At 40.3% G+C, this 21028-nt stretch overlaps 1 protein-coding gene across 1 annotated transcript in view; it reads left to right on the forward strand.

Moving 5' to 3' along the window:
• The window catches only part of LOC127652489 (collagen alpha-1(XI) chain-like), a 93299-nt gene that overhangs the window by 11760 nt on the left and 60511 nt on the right, over positions 1-21028 (forward strand). Inside the window, exons 2-5 of the mRNA XM_052138636.1 lie at positions 9795-9962; positions 10697-10910; positions 13238-13400; positions 20789-20911. Coding sequence (XP_051994596.1) covers positions 9795-9962; positions 10697-10910; positions 13238-13400; positions 20789-20911 — 668 coding nt within the window. The remainder of the gene's footprint in view (positions 1-9794; positions 9963-10696; positions 10911-13237; positions 13401-20788; positions 20912-21028) is intronic.

Below are 21028 nucleotides of genomic sequence, written 5' to 3' on the forward strand. Positions count from 1 at the left end.
GTCTTCCGTGTTTTGTTTCTATTTTTTCCCATCGTGGATGTTTTGTTTGTTCCTGTTTTGGTTGTCTTATTAATTCAATAAAAACCCTGCATTTGGATCCTTGCCCCTCGTCTGCCTTCCTGCTCATCGTTTCAGAACAATAGACCCACCTATGGATCTAGCAGCGGTTTTCCTTGAACTGGCCCAGGCAAATCTTCCCCTCCGCGAGTACTCACGACTCTTCTCCACGGTCGCTATCCACACCGGGTTCGACGACGACGCCCTGAGGACCATCTACTGGGTCGGGTTACCGTCATCCCGGCGGAGAGCGCCGAAACCCGGAGACCACCCGTGGGGGGAGTACGTGAGTCTCGTGCTGAGGAAACTCGCGCCCGAGGAACCACCCCTCGTGATTCCGGCCGTCGAACCTGAGCCCCTACCTACCCGGACCAACGTGCCGGCGCTGCCAACTTCGTCCGCCCGAAGGAGGAAGAGAAGGAAGGCTTCCGCCTCCCAACCCACGCCTGCCATGGTCAGCGAGCCACAGCCCACGCCTGCCACGGTCAGCGAGCCAGAGCCCCAGGACTCCGCCCCTCAAGCCTCTCGAGCCTCCCAGGGCTCCGCCCTCAAGTCTCTCGAGCCCCCCGGGGCTCCGCCTCTCAAGCCTCTCGGGCCTCCCGGGGCTCCGCCTCTCAAGCCTCTCGGGCCTTCCGGGGCTCCGCTTCTCAAGCCTCTCGAGTCTGCCAGGACTCCTTCTCCCGAGATTCCCAGGGCTCCGCCTCCAGAGCCTCCTACGGCTCTGCTCCCAGAGACTCCAGAGCTTTCTAGGGCTCCGCCCCTCAAGCTTCCCGAGCCTTCCAGGGCTCTGCCTCTCAAGTCACTCGAGCCTCCTACGGCTCCGCCCCTAAAGGCCCCTACGGCGCCACCTTCTTCGGCTCGGCCTCCTGAGCCTTCCTCGGCTCCACCTCCTGAGCCTCCCTCAGCTCCACCTCCTGAGCCTCCCTCGGCTCCACCTCCAGAGCCTTCCAGGCCTCCGCCTCTAGAGCCTCCTACGGCGCCACCTCCATCGGCTCCGCCTCCAGAGCCTTCCAGGCCTCTGCCTTTAAAGCCTCCTATTGCGCCACCTCCCTCGGCTCCTCCTCCCGAGCCTCCCAGGGCTCCGCCTCTCAAGTCACTCGAGCCTCCTACGGCTCCGCCTCCCGAGCCTCCTATGCTCCGCCCCTAAAGGCCCCTACGGCTCTGCCTCCTGAGCCTTCCTCGGCTCCGCCTCCTGAGCCTTCCTCGGCTCCACCTCCTGAGCCTCCCTCGGCTCCACCTCCAGAGCCTTCCAGGCCGCCGCCTCTAGAGCCTCCTACGGCGCCACCTCCATCGGCTCCACCTCCAGAGCCTTCCAGGCCTCCGCCTTTAAAGCCTCCTATGGCGCCACCTCACTCGGCTCCTCCTCCAGAACCTCCCAGGGCTCCGCCTCTCAAGTCCCTCAAGCCTTCCAGGGCTTCCCCCCTCAAGCCTCTCGAGCCCTCCAGGGCTCCGCCTCCAGAGCCTCTCGAGCCTTCCATGGCCCTTCTCCCCGAGCCTCCTACAGCTCTTCACCCAGAAATTCCAGAGCCTCCTATGGCCCCGCCTCTCGAGCCACCCAAGCCTTCGACGGCTCTGCCCTCAGAGCCTCCCGAGCCTCCTACGGCTCCGCCTCCCGAGCCTCCTACGGCTCTGCCTCCCGAGCCTCCTACGGCTCCGCCGCCCGAGCCTCCTACGGCTCCACCTCCCGAGCCTCCTACGGCTCTGCCCCCAGAGACTCCAGAGCCTTCCTGGTCTCCACTCCTAAAGCCTCCTACGGCGCTGCCTATCTCGGCTCCGCCTCCTGAGCCTCATTCAGCTCCACCTCCTGAGCCTCATTCAGCTCCACCTCCTGAGCCTCCCTCAGCTCCACCTTCTGGGCCTTCTAAGCCATCTCCTAGGCCACCTAAACCGGCCTCTGTCCTGTGGCCACCTCCCAGGTCCCCTGAACCGGCCCTTGGCCCACGGCCATCTCCCAGGCCACCAAAGCCGGCCTCTGTCCTGTGGCCTCCTCCCAGGCCTCCTGACCCGGTCCCTGTCCTGTGGCCTCCTCCCAGGCCTTCTGACCCTGTTCCTGTCCTGTGGCCTCTTCCCAGACCTCCTGACCCAGTCCCAGTCCTGTGGCCTCTTCCCAGACCTCCTGACCCAGTCCCAGTCCTGTGGCCTCTTCCCAGGCCCCCTGACCCAGTCCCTGTCCTGTGGCCTCCTCCCAGGCCTCCTGACCCTGTTCCCGTCCTGTGGCCTCCCCCCAGGCCTCCTGACCCGGTCCCTGTCCTGTGGCCTCTTCCCAGGCCCCATGACCCAGTCCCTGTCCAGTGGCCTCCTCCCAGGTCCCCCAAACCGGTCCTTGCCCTTTGTGCCCCCTTGGACTTCCTGTCTGCCCCTCGTTGCCCCCTGGACTGTCTATCTGCCCCGCGTTGCCCCCTTGGACTGCCTGTCTGCTCTCTGTGCTCACTTGGATTGCCTGTCTTGCGTCCCTTTGGTCTGTCTAATTGTCCCTTGTATCTCCTTGGTCTGTCTCTGTGTCCCTTGTGCCCCCCTTCATCTGTCTGTTTTTCCCCCGGGTCTACCCCCTCACTCCTTGGTCATTTTTTCTTGTTGTTGTTTTTGTGGGTCTTTTCCCCTCTAGGACCGTCTGGAATCCAGTCCTTTTGAGGGGGGCCTATGTTATGATCCCTTGTTGTCTGTCCCGTGTTTTCTGTTTCACCCGTCTCTGTTCACATTCCATGTCACGTTTTCCTTGTTGTCCGCCCCGTGTTTCACTGTCTTCGTGTTAAAACTACATTTCCCATGATCCCCAGCACTCATCACTGCCAGCCTTGTGTCATTGTGCTCACCTGATTGTAGTTTGTCATCATCTTGTATCCAGTGTATATATACCCTGTTTGTTCTCCAGTCCCTTGTCTATCGTTGATGTTTATGGATGCTTGCTCGTGAACTCTGTTTATGCCTCTCGTGTTTTGTTCCATTTTATGTCTTCCGTGTTTTGTTTCTATTTTTTCCCATCGTGGATGTTTTGTTTGTTCCTGTTTTGGTTGTCTTATTAATTCAATAAAAACCCTGCATTTGGATCCTTGCCCCTCGTCTGCCTTCCTGCTCATCGTTACATAACCCAAGTAATGTACTTAAAAGTAATTACTTTCATTGAATGTCAGTAACTATAATCTGATTACAATAATTTTAAATGTAATGTGTTACACTACTTTTTGTGCCTAAAAGTAATTAGAATACAGTAACTTATTTTTTTGTAATCCAATTTCACCCAACACTGGTACGGAGTTGACTTAAAACTCGATAGAGCATTTACCCTAAAAAAATCTCATATCTTTGGAATAAATTGACATTTTACTTTGGAACTGCCGCAATACATGCAATGAACCATGTAATATCATTTAGCTAAAATGTTTCCACAATTACACAATCTATCATGAGATCATCCTGGTTATGTTAAAGTAATGCTCACATTGTAAAAAATGGTAATCTGCAAGGAATAGTTTTGATGGTGTAACAGCTGTATTCAGGTTACTTCAGTGATGTTAAACAATAATTTCTTTAACCAGTTAATTTAGATGTTACCACATTTTTAGGTTGGCATTTTTTCAGTGCAGATTATTTGTCAGCTACCCAACAGCACAAATTAAACAACAATCCATTAGAATGTCATTCTGTGTGACGTCTTGCTTAGATCACATTGTTTATGATCAAATTATTTAATTTTTCACTGGCTTTGTCAGGGACAATTGATTTTTTTGTTAGTCTTGATGATTGACTGGTTCTGGATAGGGCTGAAACGCTTAGTCGACATTATCGACAATGTCGACCAAAGAAATTGTAGACAAAATATTTTGTTTAAAAATAGTTCAAATAGTCGTTTAATCTCACTTAACATAACATGATATTGCATTAAACTCTAATGATGATGCATGAGAGCAGCACTGCAGTTTGCGCCTGACTGAAGAGAGGATGGCGTAGATTTGTCTTGAACATTTAGAGGGGTTGCAGCATGAAGCACTTACATGTTTCCATTGGTCATGGTATAAATATTTGGGGGGTTGTACTTGCTTGTTTTGGTTACTCCCCCCCCCCCCGGAATCTATGGAATCTAATAGTTCACCCAAAAATGAAAATTGGCTGATAATTTACTCACCCTCAGGCCATCCAAGAGTTTCTTTCTTCATCAAAACAGAATTTAATATTTTTAGGATTTCATTTCATCCTCTAAACAATGCAAGTGAATGTACTCTTTTTGACGGTACACAATGCATATTTAGGGTGCATCAAAATAATCCACATGACTCCAGTCGACAAATAATGTTTCTTCTGAACCCAAACAAAACAATACTTATATACTTTTTAACTACAAATGTTCGCTTCTGTACATCTCTGTGATGGGCGCTCATGAGAGGGATGACGTAAGATCGTTGGTCACGCGTCACATGGTGGAGGAGGCATGAAGAACTATTCCTTTAAAGGTCAAATGATAAGGAAGCAGATCATGTAAATAACTACAAACTCCGAAATTGTAATTTCTCTGTGCGGTCAGCACCTCTACTATGAGTTGCGCAAATTGTACAATCTAAGGGGGAGAGAGATTGAAACTGCACCCGACTGATGCGCACTTTGTTGCGGGGATGCTCATCCCTCGAGCGTGCACGCTTAATGCAGCTAGATTATAACATGATGGCTCGTGATTTATTGAATCATACCTAATATATGTGTCACTCTGCATTTCTTATCGTGAAAAAAACTGGCAATGCGCAGCTTTATTAATAAGAGAGAGTTTGTTTTTTGTGAGTTAAAAATGGATTGAAGTGTTCAGAAAGGTGAGAGAAGTCTTCACCCCATTATACACTGCAGCAAAATACGTTTTTGATTTGTTTTGGCTTGTTTTATAAATATCTAAAACTCTGTTAAAACAAAGTACATATTCTTTAGCAGCTATACTGCAGAAGAAAAATTTTATCTGAGAATGTTGAATATAATATTAAAATACAAATATTTTTAAATATCAAAAAATATATTTTTTTAAAAGATGCATTCATCTGAGAAGCAGCAAATAAAATATTTAGACTTAGAGAATATATCTTGAATATAAGTATATATTTTTTTCTTTTCTGCACTCGCAGAAGTAAAACCAAGTGAAAACACTTGTACAAAATACACTCATATTTAATATACATTTTCTTAAAGCAAATCTGAAAATCTTATATGTTGCTTCTCAAGTAAATTTATCTTGTTTTAAGGATTTTTTTTTTTACATTTTAAATGGAAATCAAGACAAAAACACAATATGATTTTGTTTTTCAGTGAATTTCTTTACTGAATTAAACTTTCCAATTTAAATTTTGTAAATGTTTTGTTTACTTTATTGTTAGCAAGCATGTTTTTTACAACTATTTAAGTTGGGGCACAAGCTGAATATTTGGTTAACAACTAATGATTAATCATTGCAATAATCACCAAATAGTCTAATAATTGTTCTAATAATTGTTAGATTAATCGATTATTAAAATATTCGTTAGGCCATTAGAGAGTCTTGAAATATTATTTTGGGTGTATTCTCCCAATCATCCATATGACAGTAGCTTACAGTGATGCATTTGCTTATATAGATACATTTACTGTCAAATACATTTCAATTCAGAGTGATGTGCCTTAAACCAGTGAGTATTAACAGATGTGGCAGCATTTCTATATGTTTGTGTGACAATGGGCACTGAGCCGAAAACTTTATTTATTTACAAAGCCTGTGTAATGTAATATGTAGGATTTGAATTGACATAGCCCTTTCGGAGGAACCTTTAAATGAGTACCTGATGTTTTCCATTGTGTTTGAGTCTCGCCTGTATTTCAGCACTGCCTTTTTTACAAGTCTGTTGCCATGCTTTATGTCAGCCCTGAATAAAGGCATCTGCTAAACAAATAAATTATGCCATAAAATGCATTACTCTTTTTCAGCAGGCAGTCACTTGGCACAGACAAACTCTTCCCATATGTTTAATTAACAAAGGAGAGAAAGGACGGCCGTGGAAACAGGGGGGCAATTTAAATTTAGGATCCTCATTTAATTGCAAACTGCCACACATACCAAGGATTGTGGTTAAGCAAACCTTACTCAAAAGATACCCCCCAGTAAACTACAGCCTCAACAGATCAAACCCTCATTTTCATTCTGTGGTATTATAGATTCATTAAACCAGTAATTCAGTGAAATTGCAGTTATTTACAAAATCAGCAAGTGTCCCAAATACTCTTTTGAGTCTTTTTTAAGTGTTTTCTTGTAACTTTCCTGTGAATACATTTCATGTGATCGTAAACATCAGATTGTAGAAAGGCACTATAGGAGCCTTTTTTTGTAAGGTGTGCTGGCAGGTGTCAGCTGTTAGGTGTGTATTTAACTGTCTCAGGCTAGACTGTGTCATAACTCAATCCCATAATGACACCCTTATCAATATTCACCTGTGGGCTTCATTTTAATACGGCTGCATCTTGGAGCTTCCAAGGAGATTAGATAATCTTTGAGCTGGCTTCAAATCAGCTAACTATCGGCAGCCAAACTCTCAGCACTGTTGTTCATTCCTGCTCAAACCCGAAGGGGATTGGCTTAGAGAATAATACAGCTGAAAGACCATCAGGCTCTAGCAATATATACTTTCTGCCAAGTCATATTGCTGATTAGTCAAACTGAAAGCTGTTTGTGTTTGCCAAGCGACGTAACTTGGTGTAAATAATACAAAATTAAAAATGTATGGTCACAGGTGTGCGTTTATTCGATATTTTACAATGACTTCAAACGTTGCTCATCCAATCAGATTTTAGCGTATTTTTAACTGGAACTGTCTGTTTTATACAACATGATCGCACAGGACATTGACATGCTGCTGTTCATGTACCCTGAAATTGATCCCATTCTGTGGGGTGCAATCCTACATGATTTACTTACAATCTCCCTTCAGACATTTTTTGCATCAATTCAAATGTGTTTACCTTTCCATGTAGCACTACTTATCATGCGTGTCACATGCATTTACATTTACATTTATGCATTTGGCAGACGCTTTTATCCAAAGCGACTTACAGTGCACTTATCACAGGGGCAATCGGAGCAACCTGGAGTTAAGTGCCTTGCTCAAGGACACAATGGTGGTGGCTGTGGGGATCGAACCAGCAATCTTCTGATTACCAGTTATGCACTTTAGTCCACTACACCACCACCACTCCACATGCAACTTCTCAGACATGGGTTCTGGTGCCATGAAAACCAGGAAGTAACAGCGTTCACATAAAAAAATGTGTGCTAAATGTGTTAAAAATTTGGTCTAAAGTTACATTTTTACTCCACGACAGTTAGTTTTATGGTTGGCTTCGGCCAATGGGGGCAGTGGTTCAAATTTCGAAAAGCACAGACCGATTGCTCAGCAGAATTTTCTACCTCTTGTTGCTAATTTCACAGTGTCTTTATACTGCCTTCACCTGCTATCGGAATTGTCATAAATATGAATTTCCCACTAGGAAGGTGCACATGAATGACCCCTCAAGTCAGAATCTCGACTGGGGAAACTCTGAGATAATTTTGATACATGAGTTTCTGAGATGGGAGGAGTCCTAAACTTGCAACATGGCAGAGGAGACTACTTTCTGTAGTGAATGACAGGTTTTACAAATTTTTCTAAATACAGCTAATTGTTAGGGCTTACCGTTTTGGTCATATTCATTTATGTTAAACAACCATTTGATGCATGTTGTACATTTTTACATTGTAAAAATAGTTTGTATTTGAACAAAATTCCGTTATTGTCAGCAAGCTGAGTAATATTTTTTATGGTGTCAAAATAAAAGTTCTTCAAGAAATATATATAATTGAATGTTTTTCTGACAACAAAGCATTTGAACGGTACGTACACTTAAGTCACAATTGACTTTAGACTTTTCTTGGTCTCCAGTTAGACAAAAATTATAAAACTGATAGCTCTTCGCTATTAAAACAAATCTGTTTTGTATATTACCAAAATGTATTTTATGTTTGTCTTGGAATCTTAAACAGTGACTTAAAGTTGAAGGGAGTAATTTCTGTGTTACTAAATGTAATTGCAAAGATATCAATGTTGTCAAACAGATTCCAGAAAACTCCCTCTGTCATCCATTGGTTGTACAAACAGATAGTCCCTCCCCAAACTCACAGCATTGGTTGAGCAAATGTTTCTATGTCAGGCTGTATGAGCTGCACAGAAAAACAAAGCAATGTTTTGATAGCATCACAATCACAGTGTTACACATTTAGGTGAAATGAGCATACGAATTGCTTCTACATATTATGCCAGCTGTCTACAGTTCAAGGGATGTTTTGATACAATCACATATTGATAAATCACAATAAATTTTCTTATTACATTGTATCGAAGCTTTAGTTCCATGTATCAATATATATAAATAACCATCTGTGCTTTCATATCTTGTCCAGTATTTACATAAAGAAGCAGGTCATCTAAATAAGTGCAAAATCTGAAATCAGCGTTCCTCAGTGCAGTCATAGGTGCTTCCACGAGGCACGAGAGAGACTGAAACTGAGCCAGTTTCTCTTGCAGACATGTTAGGCCTCTCTTATGCAGAACATTATAGGAACACTATGGTCCTAATAAAGTGACCAACATGGTCTTCTGCTGTAGCCTATCCGCCTCAAGGTTTCACGTGTTCTGCTCACTACAGTGTAACAGAGTTATTATCTGAGTTACGGTAGACTTTCTGTTAGATAGAACCAGTCTGGCCATTCTCCGTTGAACTCTCTCATCAACAAGGTGTTTCCGTCCGCAGAACTACCAATCAATGGTGGTTTTTGGCACTATTCTGAGTAAACTCTAGAGACTGTTGTGTGTGACAATCCCAGGAGATCAGCAGTTACAGAAATACTCAAACCAGCCTATCTGGCACCAACAATCATGCCACACTCCAAATCACTGAGATCACATTTTTCCCTATTCTGATTGTTGATGTGAACATTAACTGAAGATCCTGTCCCGTATCTGCATGATTTTATGCTTTGTACTGCTGCCACACAATTGGCTGATTAGATAATTGCATGGATATGTAGGCGTGCAGGTGTTCCTATTAAAGTGCTCAGTGAGTGTGAGTGTATATATATATGTACACATACTGTTTAAACTGCATGCAATATAATATTTGCAATTTGGTGAAAATATATTTATTGATGGAATACATGGAATTTGTATATTTTTATATAGCAAAAAGCTCAAATTTGACCAAAATCTAATGATAAAATAAATGTATATTTTCGTAATTTGCAAAGTTAGAAGGTCCCCTGTATAACAAATAACAGCATTAGCTGAAAGATAATTTATTACATAAAATAATTTCTTTTATTTCTTAAGCAAAATGGACATTATAACTGATATATACCCAAATTAATTGGAATCGAAAGCTTGTGAATGGTAATCGAGTTGAATCATGATATCATGATGTATCATGATATCGAATCGTAATGTATGTATTGTGATGTATCACAATATATTGAATTATAACATGTGTATAGCATTATGCATGATATTGTGTGGTGGATGTCCATACCCAGCTCTAGTCTCTACAAATTATGCTTGGTTTGGAGAAATAATTTTAGCATATAAATAATTACACAAAGAAGCTATAATGAACATGTCTGATTATTATTATTTGTGCATAAATTGTGAGTGCAAAATATTAAGACCAATGAGTGCCTAACCTGTCTATCATCTCTTTGCTTCGTGCAGCCAATCTGATTGATGTATTACGGGTACTGGAGCTGTCAGAAAAAATGGAGGGGGTGTCAGTAGAGGCCGGTCTGTGCACTCAGAGGAAGGACACCACAGACACAGACATGGCATACAGGATAGACAAAAAGATTCAACTCAGTGCCCCAACTAAACAGCTTTATCCAGGTATGGACACTTTGTAATGTTCTTGCACAACCAGACCATAGATTTCTTTGTTAATTCTATGGTATCATAGGCATAACACACACACACACACACACACACATGTTGTGTTTCCATGTTTTATGGGGACTTTCCATAGACATAATGGTTTTTATACTGTACAAACTTTATATTCTATCCCCTAAACCTAACCCTACCCCTAAACCTAACCCTCACAGAAAACTTTCTGCATTTTTACATTTTCAAAAAACACAATTTAGTATGATTTATAAGCTGTTTTCCTCATGGGGACCGACAAAATGTCCCCACAAGGTCAAACATTTCGGGTTTTACTATCCTTATGGGGACATTTGGTCCCCACAAAGTGATAAATACACGCTCACACATACACACACACACACACACACACACACACACACACACACACACACATATATATGTATATAAAAAACATTTCAGATCTACAGTATTTCTCTTAGTATTACTACACCAATTCGTACAAAAATTACATAAATAAAGAAAAAAGAATGAATTCTATGATGAATATGTTTTTGATGTCTGAATTAAAATTATTTTCAGCAAGTCGAAAATTACTCAGTGTTTTTGTTTTTTTTCTTTGTCTGCCATTTTGTTGTCATATGAAAAGAAAATCGTACAACAGTAATATCAGGCATCTTTTTTATTTTATTTTTTTATATGTGAACAATGAATATGACTCTTTGCTGTTTTCCTCACAGGCTCGGAGTTCCCTGAGAACTTCTCTCTGATGACCACAGTGAAGGCAAAGAAGAACTCTCAGTTCTTCCTGCTGTCTCTGTATGATGAGCAGGGAGTTCAGCAGCTGGGGCTTGAGGTGGGCCGGTCACCTGTATTCCTCTATGAAGACCACAGAGGCCAACCCTCCCCAGATCTCTACCCAATTTTTAAGAAAATCAACATGGCTGATGGAAAGTAAGTTTCATGCTGTTATGCTGTCCTAGTAGCTTGTGTGCATCATGCTTCATTTTTAACAGGAAGCTTCAGTCCATAGTTTCCTTCTAAAAAATACCTCTTATAGAATAATTTCCCTTTGACGTTGAAGTACATAACAAACATGACATCCAAGGAAGACTTTGATACTTTTTATTCCCCATTGATTTGCTTTATGTTCCTCAGTTGTTGCTGTGCTTGTTTCCTTAACTTTCCATCATACTTGCAGCCGTTTTGCACTGCAATAGTGGGGCTTCCCTCTTAAGTCTGACTCCGGGATTTTCCCAGCACACTTGAATACACCGATGTGACAGAAAGTAGTCGATTTTCTAAATTGAGTATACCATTGTACTCCCGTTGTACTCCCCAGAAATGTTGAATTCTCACCAAGTTGATCTGTTGAGATGATGTAGTGCTACATCCTATGATGTCACTTTTGTTATCCGGTAATTTCCACACACAAGCTCACTCTACAAAAACTGATAAAAATGGCACTTATGCGTTTATTCGACCACATAAGCCGTGTTGTCCAGGAGAATCCTAGGTGTGTTATACCACTTTCTCTTAATCCCTAATAGTCTATTTGATGTATGTGCTTAAATCCAGAAGACATATATTTTTTAGATTGTTTGCTGATCTGTAATATGACGTTTCCTTAGGGGTGTCAATAAGATATTGAGACATTTATCACCCTAGTTACACCTTGCATTAACATACGTTTTCAGTGATCGGATTGCTATTGGATTGCACTTGACCCCATTAAATGAAAGTGTAAATGCACCCAATACGCATTGTGATCGTATCATGAATGGATCACTGTAACCGCATTTCGAGGTTTTCAGGAACAGATTCTGACCACATTCAAAGAAGGTGTAAATGCAATTGCATGTTTATTATCCGGATACTACAGTACTCTGCTGCGGCATGGCGGAGGGTGGAGCTGGGTCGTGATCCTACACATCCAGTCCCGTATTAGGCTTATTATGCCTGCGTGAGGGTTAAAGGTTGACTGCAGAGGATCGTGCGGGAGAGAGAGATCCCCCGCACAATCCTCTGCAGTCAACCTTTAACCCTCACGCAGGCATAATAAGCCTAATACGGACCGGTGTGTAGGATCATGACCCGGCCCCACCCTCCGCCCTGCCACATATGCAAGTAATAGGTTGCGCTACAGTCATCCATTATTAAAGCGTTGTGTTTTCTTGCCTTTTTCTATTAATTCTGCCATTCAAATGCGAAAACATAAACAACAAACAAAACCCTGACTGTTAAAGTGACAGAAAGCATTTTAATTATCAATAATGTTTTTTAAATGAGCTAAAAGATGCAATATTTTCAGTTACCACAGCCTCTGGGGTATTATGTAAGCACCTTTTTTCATTTTGGGTGGGTAATTTTGATCGGATAACTATCCGGATAACTATCCGATCAGAGTGGAGACACATCTGACTGCAAGGTGTAAAGGCAATCCAGCTAAAGAATATGCAGATACAGTCCAGATTTGAAACGCATGTTAATGCAAAGTGTAAATGGGCCATATGATTTATAATGTTTGTAAATCTGAGGTTTAGCAGATATTAATTAAAATGTTATCCTTTCCAGATGAAAAGATCTAGAACACACATCTCTGAGATGTACGTGTGCTATCTACGATCCCTTAAACAGTGTAAGGAAAACGGCGAATGTGTTTAAATGTTGTTTCAAAAGGCCGCTTTCTTAAGTGCTTGTATATAGTAGCAGTGAGTGAAGAATATTGTATGACCCCTTTTGAAACACACTAAAACTTAACAATATGTTTAATGTTTCTTATGATCATTTGGCTATGTTGATTGTGTCTTAAGCCCCGTACAAATGGAGTGTTTTCCAGTGACAAAACGACTAGATCTTATTCATTTTCAACGAGAGCTGGCAATTTTTTTTACTTAAAGCTTTACTGTTCTACTGTATATGATTTGTCTGTAATCACATACATGGATCTAATAAAAAATTATGAGTGAGTTTGATTCGAGTTGATGGGGGACCTACACAATATTAGGCAGGTGGTTTTAATGTTGTGGCTGATCGGTGTATTGCTCTTGGAACATACTGTAAAACATTTAGTTGAGTACCAAAACAAAGTTGAGATCCACTGCCATGCAGTGTCAAATCATAAAATGTTCCTACATACCCTTAATCCACCTATCCTAACCCATGGCACTGGTGATGAGTAAATGTAATTTTTACCCCTGGTTTTCTACCTCTGTATTGAAGCTTTCCGAAAATCTTTTCCATTGTTGACACTGGTTAACCCTGCTGTCGTCTCTTCTCAGATGGCATCGGATAGCTTACAGTGTGGAGGGCAAGTCTGTTACACTGTACCTGGACTGTAAGAAGGTGCAGACACTGGAATTGATGCGTGGAGACAGTCCTGTGGTCAGCACGGAGGGCGTTGTTGTGTTCGGGACTCGACTGCTAGACGAGGAGGCGTTTGAGGTACAAATGATCAGAAATGCAGCTTTCCACAATAGAAAGTCAGTTTCATATGCACACAGCCAACTGAAAGTCAAGTTGTGGTACTTGTCTTAGAGCTCATTCAAAGTGTATATTGTATGGACAGTATATTGTCTGTCAGTTAGCAGGACTTCTGAAATTATTCTCGTCATCATAAATACATATGTATCTCAAAGGTGACAGTTGTTTAGATTGTTTTCACAGGTAAACCTCACAAAGAAATGTCTTGGTAATATTACACCCCTTGGTAATAGATGAATACTCTATGGAGTATTTAAACATTTATGGAGCATTTAAACTTTTTTTTAATACATTTTGTCATGTTCTGATACAGGCTTTGTGAAATTGATGAGCTAAACAGTAACAGGGTTTTTATTTTAATTTTACTGATCCACTTTCTTCTTACCTCTTTCCTTCCCCCCAACCCTCCATTCTTTAACTGTTGTTATAAATGCAGCATTTGCTGGTCTCTTAGAGGTCACTGTGACCTCTCAAGAAATATCTCTTGAGAGGTCACAGTGGCTCTCAAATTAACATATTTAACGTCATACACAGTTCATATAATGTTTATGCATCAGCTTCACTTGGAATAAGCAGCAGCAGTAGCAGCATGTTTAATTGAATAGTTTGAGGCAGAGTAAATTGTGGTCTTGGATTCTCAGAGAGGAATAAACAAGTGCTAGTGAATTAGTGCTGTCTGACTGAACACACTCCACAAATATGATTTTTTTTCGAATAACTGCATTTGTGGCGATTACAGACATCACATTTCATGTGTAAAAGGTTGCATGGAAGATTTTGTGGACTCTTCTAAAGAGGAAGTATTTCTTAAATGTTGGTTTATCCTAGCATCAACACACTTTTAGACTTCTGTCTCCGTTATCTTCAAATCACAGGGTCAAAGGGCAGATGTTTAACGCTCCTGTTTGATAATCCTTGCGTAATTTGTTTAGTGTGTGTTGAGTTTTACATTTGTAAATGTGTCTATATGAATATCTGTGTGTCTGTGTGATATTCTGATGAACATGCATTAACCAGGAATTAGAAATGAAATATTTTTCATTTTGTCTTGTTCTGAGCCAAAACTGTGCTTTTACATGCGGGCTTCGACAATTTCACTGCCTCCTTTCCAAATGGTAATCAGTTAGAACATAATAAAGAAGCAGTTTATAACACTCTTATTAAAATGAGAGCACTCCAATACTGTGCTAATATGCTTTGAAATTAAATAACGATGACATCAAGTCAATCAATGCTGAAATTAATCAAAAACAGATGCAGTTGTGACTTATATTTGTATACGTCTACTATACATTTGAATAATAATAAAAGGCTATATGCTGTCTGTGAAGTAGCATGTAACACGTAACAACAGAGTGCGATTGAAAACAGGAACAAACTCCATTCAAATTGTTCCAGAGTGAAAACACAACAGTTTTTACTCTGGAACAATTGAAAGGGATTTTGTTCCTGTTTATATTACGTTCTGCACACCATTTAGTTTGTTTCTGGTTTTCCTTCTTAAACCATTTCTAATCAGACTACAACTCCATGACAAATCTATTGTTGATTTTGCTACTCTCTGGATAGCCTAAATGCTTCTAGCTAAAAGTCAGATATGCATTAGAGTTGAAGTCCAGTCACTGTTCTCTGCTGTATCCTCAGGCATATGTCTGCTGGACTTCAGCAGAGAGCACAGGAAGGGGCTGGACTCCTAACACCCCCAGGATATCAGTCCAACCTTCCGGCCAGTGAGGTTTTACACAGTTGAATCCTCAGAGACACATATATGGAAGTCTATTGTCAGTCTAATGGACTTTTAAGCTTCCTCTATCTGCTTTCACCTCAGAAACCAGATGTTTCTCCAAGTCCAATGTAGCACATGCCACATCAGTTCCAGCTTCCCTCTGCAATAACTTAATAACCCTCCCCAACTCCTCCCATCCAATAATGTGGTCTCCCCCAAACCTATCCTACCCACAGCTGTTATTGTCGAAACCCCACCTTCAGAAACGTTATACCTTAAATGCCCGAGTTCATACTTCCATACTAACCTCCAAATCCAACCCCTCACTACATCCCATTGTTCATCAAATCCTGTCAAGAGCAAGACACTTTCCTTCACTATGCATCATTCACATCCAAGGTAGTCTATAATATATATTCCTGGGTAGAGTTATTCGGCTGCATTCCCATTAATCTCTGTGGCAGTTGCTCAACTGGTGCATACCCCTTCCTGGAAGTATGCAACCTGTTTACTACAACGTTTACTATTGTTTATCTTTTGTCATGCATACTCAGATTTGGGACAATTTTTAACCAAATCAAGTCATAAATGCCATGTGACTAATTAATCTAAAGCCCCAGAATTAAATGGCTGATGGCACCCCAACATGCACAGTCCCAAGCCCTTCACTAGTGACTATCCTACAGCTGTACGAGCTGTGACGTCAAAGGCAGCTGTAAGTGGGAAAAATACAAGTCTATGTTATGCTTTACATTGTCATGGCAACCAAGTAAAATTTTTTATATAATATACCTAGAAAAGTTTAGAAAGTGATTTTATCAAACTAAAATCATGTTAACTCATTTTGTTTACATATTGTGGCTGTACTTTTGAAATAGTGACTTATTTTAATGTTTACATATTGAGCCCCATTCACTTCCATTGTAAGTGCCTTACTGGATCCAGATTTTTGCTCTTTTTTATTTAAGAAAAGGAGGGACAAGTAGAAATTAATATTTGTGGTAATCAACATTATGCCAAAAATGCTGTCAATTAAACTTAATTTGTACTGAACTTGGAATATTTATGCTATTTTTATACTAATATCTTACATTTATAATAAAATATTTCCTGTGGTACTTTTGACATCAATGAAACCACTAGTATCAATTAATTAAAATAAATTATCGTGGTTCATTTTGTGATACTAGAAGTTTCTCTAAATGTCTGTTCTACAATGACAACTACACTCATTAAAAGGAGTTGCTGAATTACATTAAAATATAATTATTTGCATGTTGTATATCTTGATTTTAGTGGATTCTAGCATTTGTATTAAGAAAATTATAAATATAATTTATTTTAAATAATTTTAAGTTATCTCGAAGTTCCCTTTGAAGTTTGCTGAGCCCACCCTGGTTGAGATCCAATGTACTATAATATAGGCTAGGGATGCATTTGCTGTTTATTTGTTGCTCGTATAAATGTTATTTTCGTCAGAATGCACAGTTCATTTTAAATGGCTTCATTGGAGAAAGATTATGCTTTCCCACATAATGGTGTAGTTATGGCATCTAATAGCAAGGGCTTACAGCCCGTGCTAGCCAGCCAAGGTTTGACCCCCTGCCTTCAACACTCCCACACTAGTACAGCATAACATCTCCATTGGTATTGTGATTAAAAGTCTCCACTACCTCCAGTGCCCATAAAAAAGACCAAATATCTCAGCCTTCATCCTTGTGCTCTCAAGGACAACTGTGATGACTAACTCTTCCCATGTGCTGTTCTCCCTGGGTCCTCTTTTTCAAGCTAATGGTTCTGATTGACATATATCTGGGTCATTGGTCATCACGACCAGGGTGAGGCTGGCACTAGGGGATATGAATGTTTGACCCGATCTCAGGTCAGTTCCCAGGCCCTAGATCTGGGCGAATCCAGAAAGCTAATGTTCCATTCCAGACCCCTCAGCGTGGGAGAGCTGCTCAGGTGTCTGGGGACTATACTGCTGGACTAATGCGTCTATTGCTTCCAGATTCCAACAAATTGCTAAAGAGTCGGAGAACCTGAACAAACAAAAACAAAACAAAGAGCAGACTATCCACAACTGAAATTCGCCTTTTTGCCTTTCTGCAGTTTTCTAGCAGACTTAGAACTTTAAGATGCAGATAAAGCTATTAATCCCAAGTGCAAGTCTGGGCTGCTGGTCTTAAGTGGTTGTATACAGAATATACAGAACTGTGTTAACTAGCTTATTGAGTCATTGAGTTGTCAAGCATGTCTTAGAAGGAGACTCTAATTTTTGTTGGCTCAATGCATGGATCGGTGCGGTGTACTACATTGGCCAGGTATACTGATTAATTTTCCTTTAAAGATAACATCTGTGAAATGATTGTAAGAAATGCTGTATTTTGGCTGTATTCTACTTTGTTGAGTGACTTTGTGTGGATCCTGGACCAGTGTGGAATATCCGTTCTTGACCTCTTGTGCTTCCACCCACGGATGTGCTGGCAAGATACTAGTGATGAGTCCCCCTTGGAAGAATGTGACTTCTTCAAACATGTTTTAGAGCCATGGCCGCATCTAGCCTCAAACCATGTTTTTGTGGCCTGCGTGATGTTGTCATAACATAAAATATGAATTTTGAGGTGTCAAATTTATAGAGCAGTTACGGTAATTCTTAATATTAATATTATAATATCTTTGACAACAAAACTGATCATAATCTTTTTATATATGGCAAAAGATGTTGACATTTATCAAAATGTACATTTTAATTGTACATTGTCATTTTTTTAGACCGGTGCATTCTGTAGCATGATGTGGCCTACTTGTAAAAATAAGGATGTATTAAAACTAACAAACAAAAATCATATTGACCTATATATGATCATTTTAAAAATAGTATCACAGTTTATAATTTTTTTTCAAGAACCACACATTTGCAAGAATTTTGCTATACAGTATATCTATATATAATGTTTTATTTTACTTGTGTTAATTACATGTTCCTATGATGTATTAAATAGCATATATCATAGTCTGCTCGCCTCATTAATATAAAAAGTTATTAAAATATATTTTCACAATAATAATAATAAAAAGAGTGTGTCTCACTAGGCTAAAAGTGATCTGGCTCCCCGGCTTTCCAAAAGTTGAGTACCCCTGTTTTAGAGTATGAACTGTTCGTTCTCTCTGTTCTATACAATCTCAGTCATGCATGTTCACTCACTGCAGCATTTTAAAGCCCATTAAACATGCCAATAGGACAGATACCATCTTGAGTGCAGCTCAGTGAGAAATGTTGACTCATTCTTTACATGTGCTCCATGCTTTGTTCTGGGACTGGTACAACATTGCTGCCTAATAAAATTCAGCTTTAATATCTTAGTGGGCCGTTGCTGGATGTAGAGCTTAGTGATAGGAAACTGAATATTCGTGTATATTAGCAATAAAGGAATTCAGGAAAGTTCTTCTAAACTGTGAGTCCAAACAAGATGTGGGTGAAAGGTAGCCATGTGTGGTTGGGATGTTTTTTGGCCCAGAAACCAGAAAAACAATGGGTAAATGTTGAAATGAAAAGAGATTTTTTTTCTTCCTGAAGTATAATCTCTTGTTAATTAGAGAATGGAATCAGTTTAAACCTGAATATGCCTTAAGTATTACACCAGTAAATGTGAATATTACCCAGTCAATCTACAGTATCTCTGTCTATCTGTCTAATCTGTCTATCCATTCATCCATGCATCCATCCATCCATCCACCCGTCCATCTGTCGGTCCGTCCGTCAGTCCGTCCGTCAGTCCGTCCGTCGGTCTGTCCATCCATCTGTCTAACTGTCGGTCCATCCATCCATCCAGTCTGTCTTTCTGTTCGTCCATGAATCTTTCTGTCTGTCTGTCTGTCTGTCTGTCCGTCCATCTGTCTATCCATCTGTCTAACTGCCTGTCTGTATGTTTATCTGTCTATCCATCCATATATACATCCATCCATCCATCCATCCATACATACACATATATATATATATATATATATATATATATATACATACATACATACATATATACATCCATCCATCCATTCATCCATATATACATACATACAAACATACATACTTACATATATACATACATACATATTTCTAGTCCAGCCATCCATCCATCCATCCATATATACATACATACAAACATACATACTTACATATATACATACATACATATTTCTAGTCCAGCCATCCATCCATCCATCCATATGTCTGTCTGTCTATATATTTAGAAAGCATCTTATTTCTGAGCATATATCTCATAAACAATTTATGAAGAGTAGATTCACATAAATGTTTTAATCTTTCTGAATCGTGAATGACAATTAATCTGCTGAATGTTGCTATAACATGCATCAAGGAACTCGACATTGACATATTGAAGATATATTGCAGAGGACACATACATTGTCCCAGCCGGGTTCGTCACTTATTTGGTTCCCCCGGAAACATTTCCGTTGTGGTCTGTTACTTGCAGCGCGTTTCTGTATTTGGTTGTGTTGTGAGTATTTGGAGCACACGTGTATTGTGAAACTGATGAAGATGTTTTCTTAATTTGCTGGTGTTTTTTTCTTTTTGCATGCGTTTTTTCTATTTGCATGCATCTTCTTTAGTTTGCAGCACGTTGAACTCTCTCGGCCACCGTAGTTTATGCTGCCTCATTATCATCAACAAAGCTCGTGCTTGCAAATATGGGTTCAGGTGTAAATGAGTAAAATGCACTTTAAATATGCCCATATTAGAAAATCAGCATATTATTATAATTTCTGAAGGATCATGTGACACTGAAGACTGCAGTAATGATGCTGAAAATTCAGCTTTGATCACAAATTGCATTTTACAATATATTAAAATAGAAAAAAGAGTTCAGAATATCAATGTTGTTTCTGTATTTTGGATCAAATAAATGCAGTCTTGGTGAGCAGAAGAGACTTTAAACGGTAGTGTAGGTCTAAAATTAACTAAAGTCTTTATGTAAAGAAAATGTATAGTCAGATTACTTCTTTTAACATAACTTGATCATTAACGCTCCTCATTTTCATTCTCTTTCTGTCATATTCCTCATTGATAGGCCCAGGGAAGGGGTCTTTTGTCTCCTCAGGTGTGAATTACAATCAATATTCATGATAGTTCACGCCTCCTCGCATATGACCTTTCTAACACTAAAAGTGTCTTACAACAGTTCAATAACTATATTGTTTTGTATGAATGAGTGATCAGGATGATTTTCACATCATTTTGTAGCAAAAACTCTAGGCTACAAGATCCAGTTCTCAAATGTATTGTGGACAAATGTTTAGTATGTGTTATATGGCCTTATTTCAATTACTTAAATTTTTAGTTTTTTCAAAAACCATGCATAAACGTTATTTTCTCAAAAATACAAACATGTACACACATGTTGCTCACATATTATTTTAGCCCAGTTTGTGCTGAATACAGTGTTATCAGACTTTAGCCATTAATATGTTTTTAAGCAACTGAAAAAAGCACAAATGTCATGGCATGTCAAAAATTCTCCAGGGCCCAAAACACCCTCAGACCCCAGAGGGTTAAAATATGTCTATTTTTAGATGTGTAATATGAGTGATATTTGTGTTACAGGGAGAGATTCAGCAGCTACTGCTCGTGGATGACCTTCAGGCTGCGGCTGACTATTGTCAAGACTACATTCCCGATTGTGATAAACCTTTGCCCTACAGTGCCCAGAGCCTGGACCCTGAACAGGTTTGTACTTCCTCTATCCTGGGAGTCTGATATCTTATGATATATATCACTGATATGACATAGTTTAGCCAATAATTGTCAGAGATCAGTCAAGTTCATTGCAGTCCACCACTCAAA

This window comes from Xyrauchen texanus, chromosome 12, assembly GCF_025860055.1.
Source record: "Xyrauchen texanus isolate HMW12.3.18 chromosome 12, RBS_HiC_50CHRs, whole genome shotgun sequence".
NCBI lineage: Eukaryota > Metazoa > Chordata > Actinopteri > Cypriniformes > Catostomidae > Xyrauchen > Xyrauchen texanus.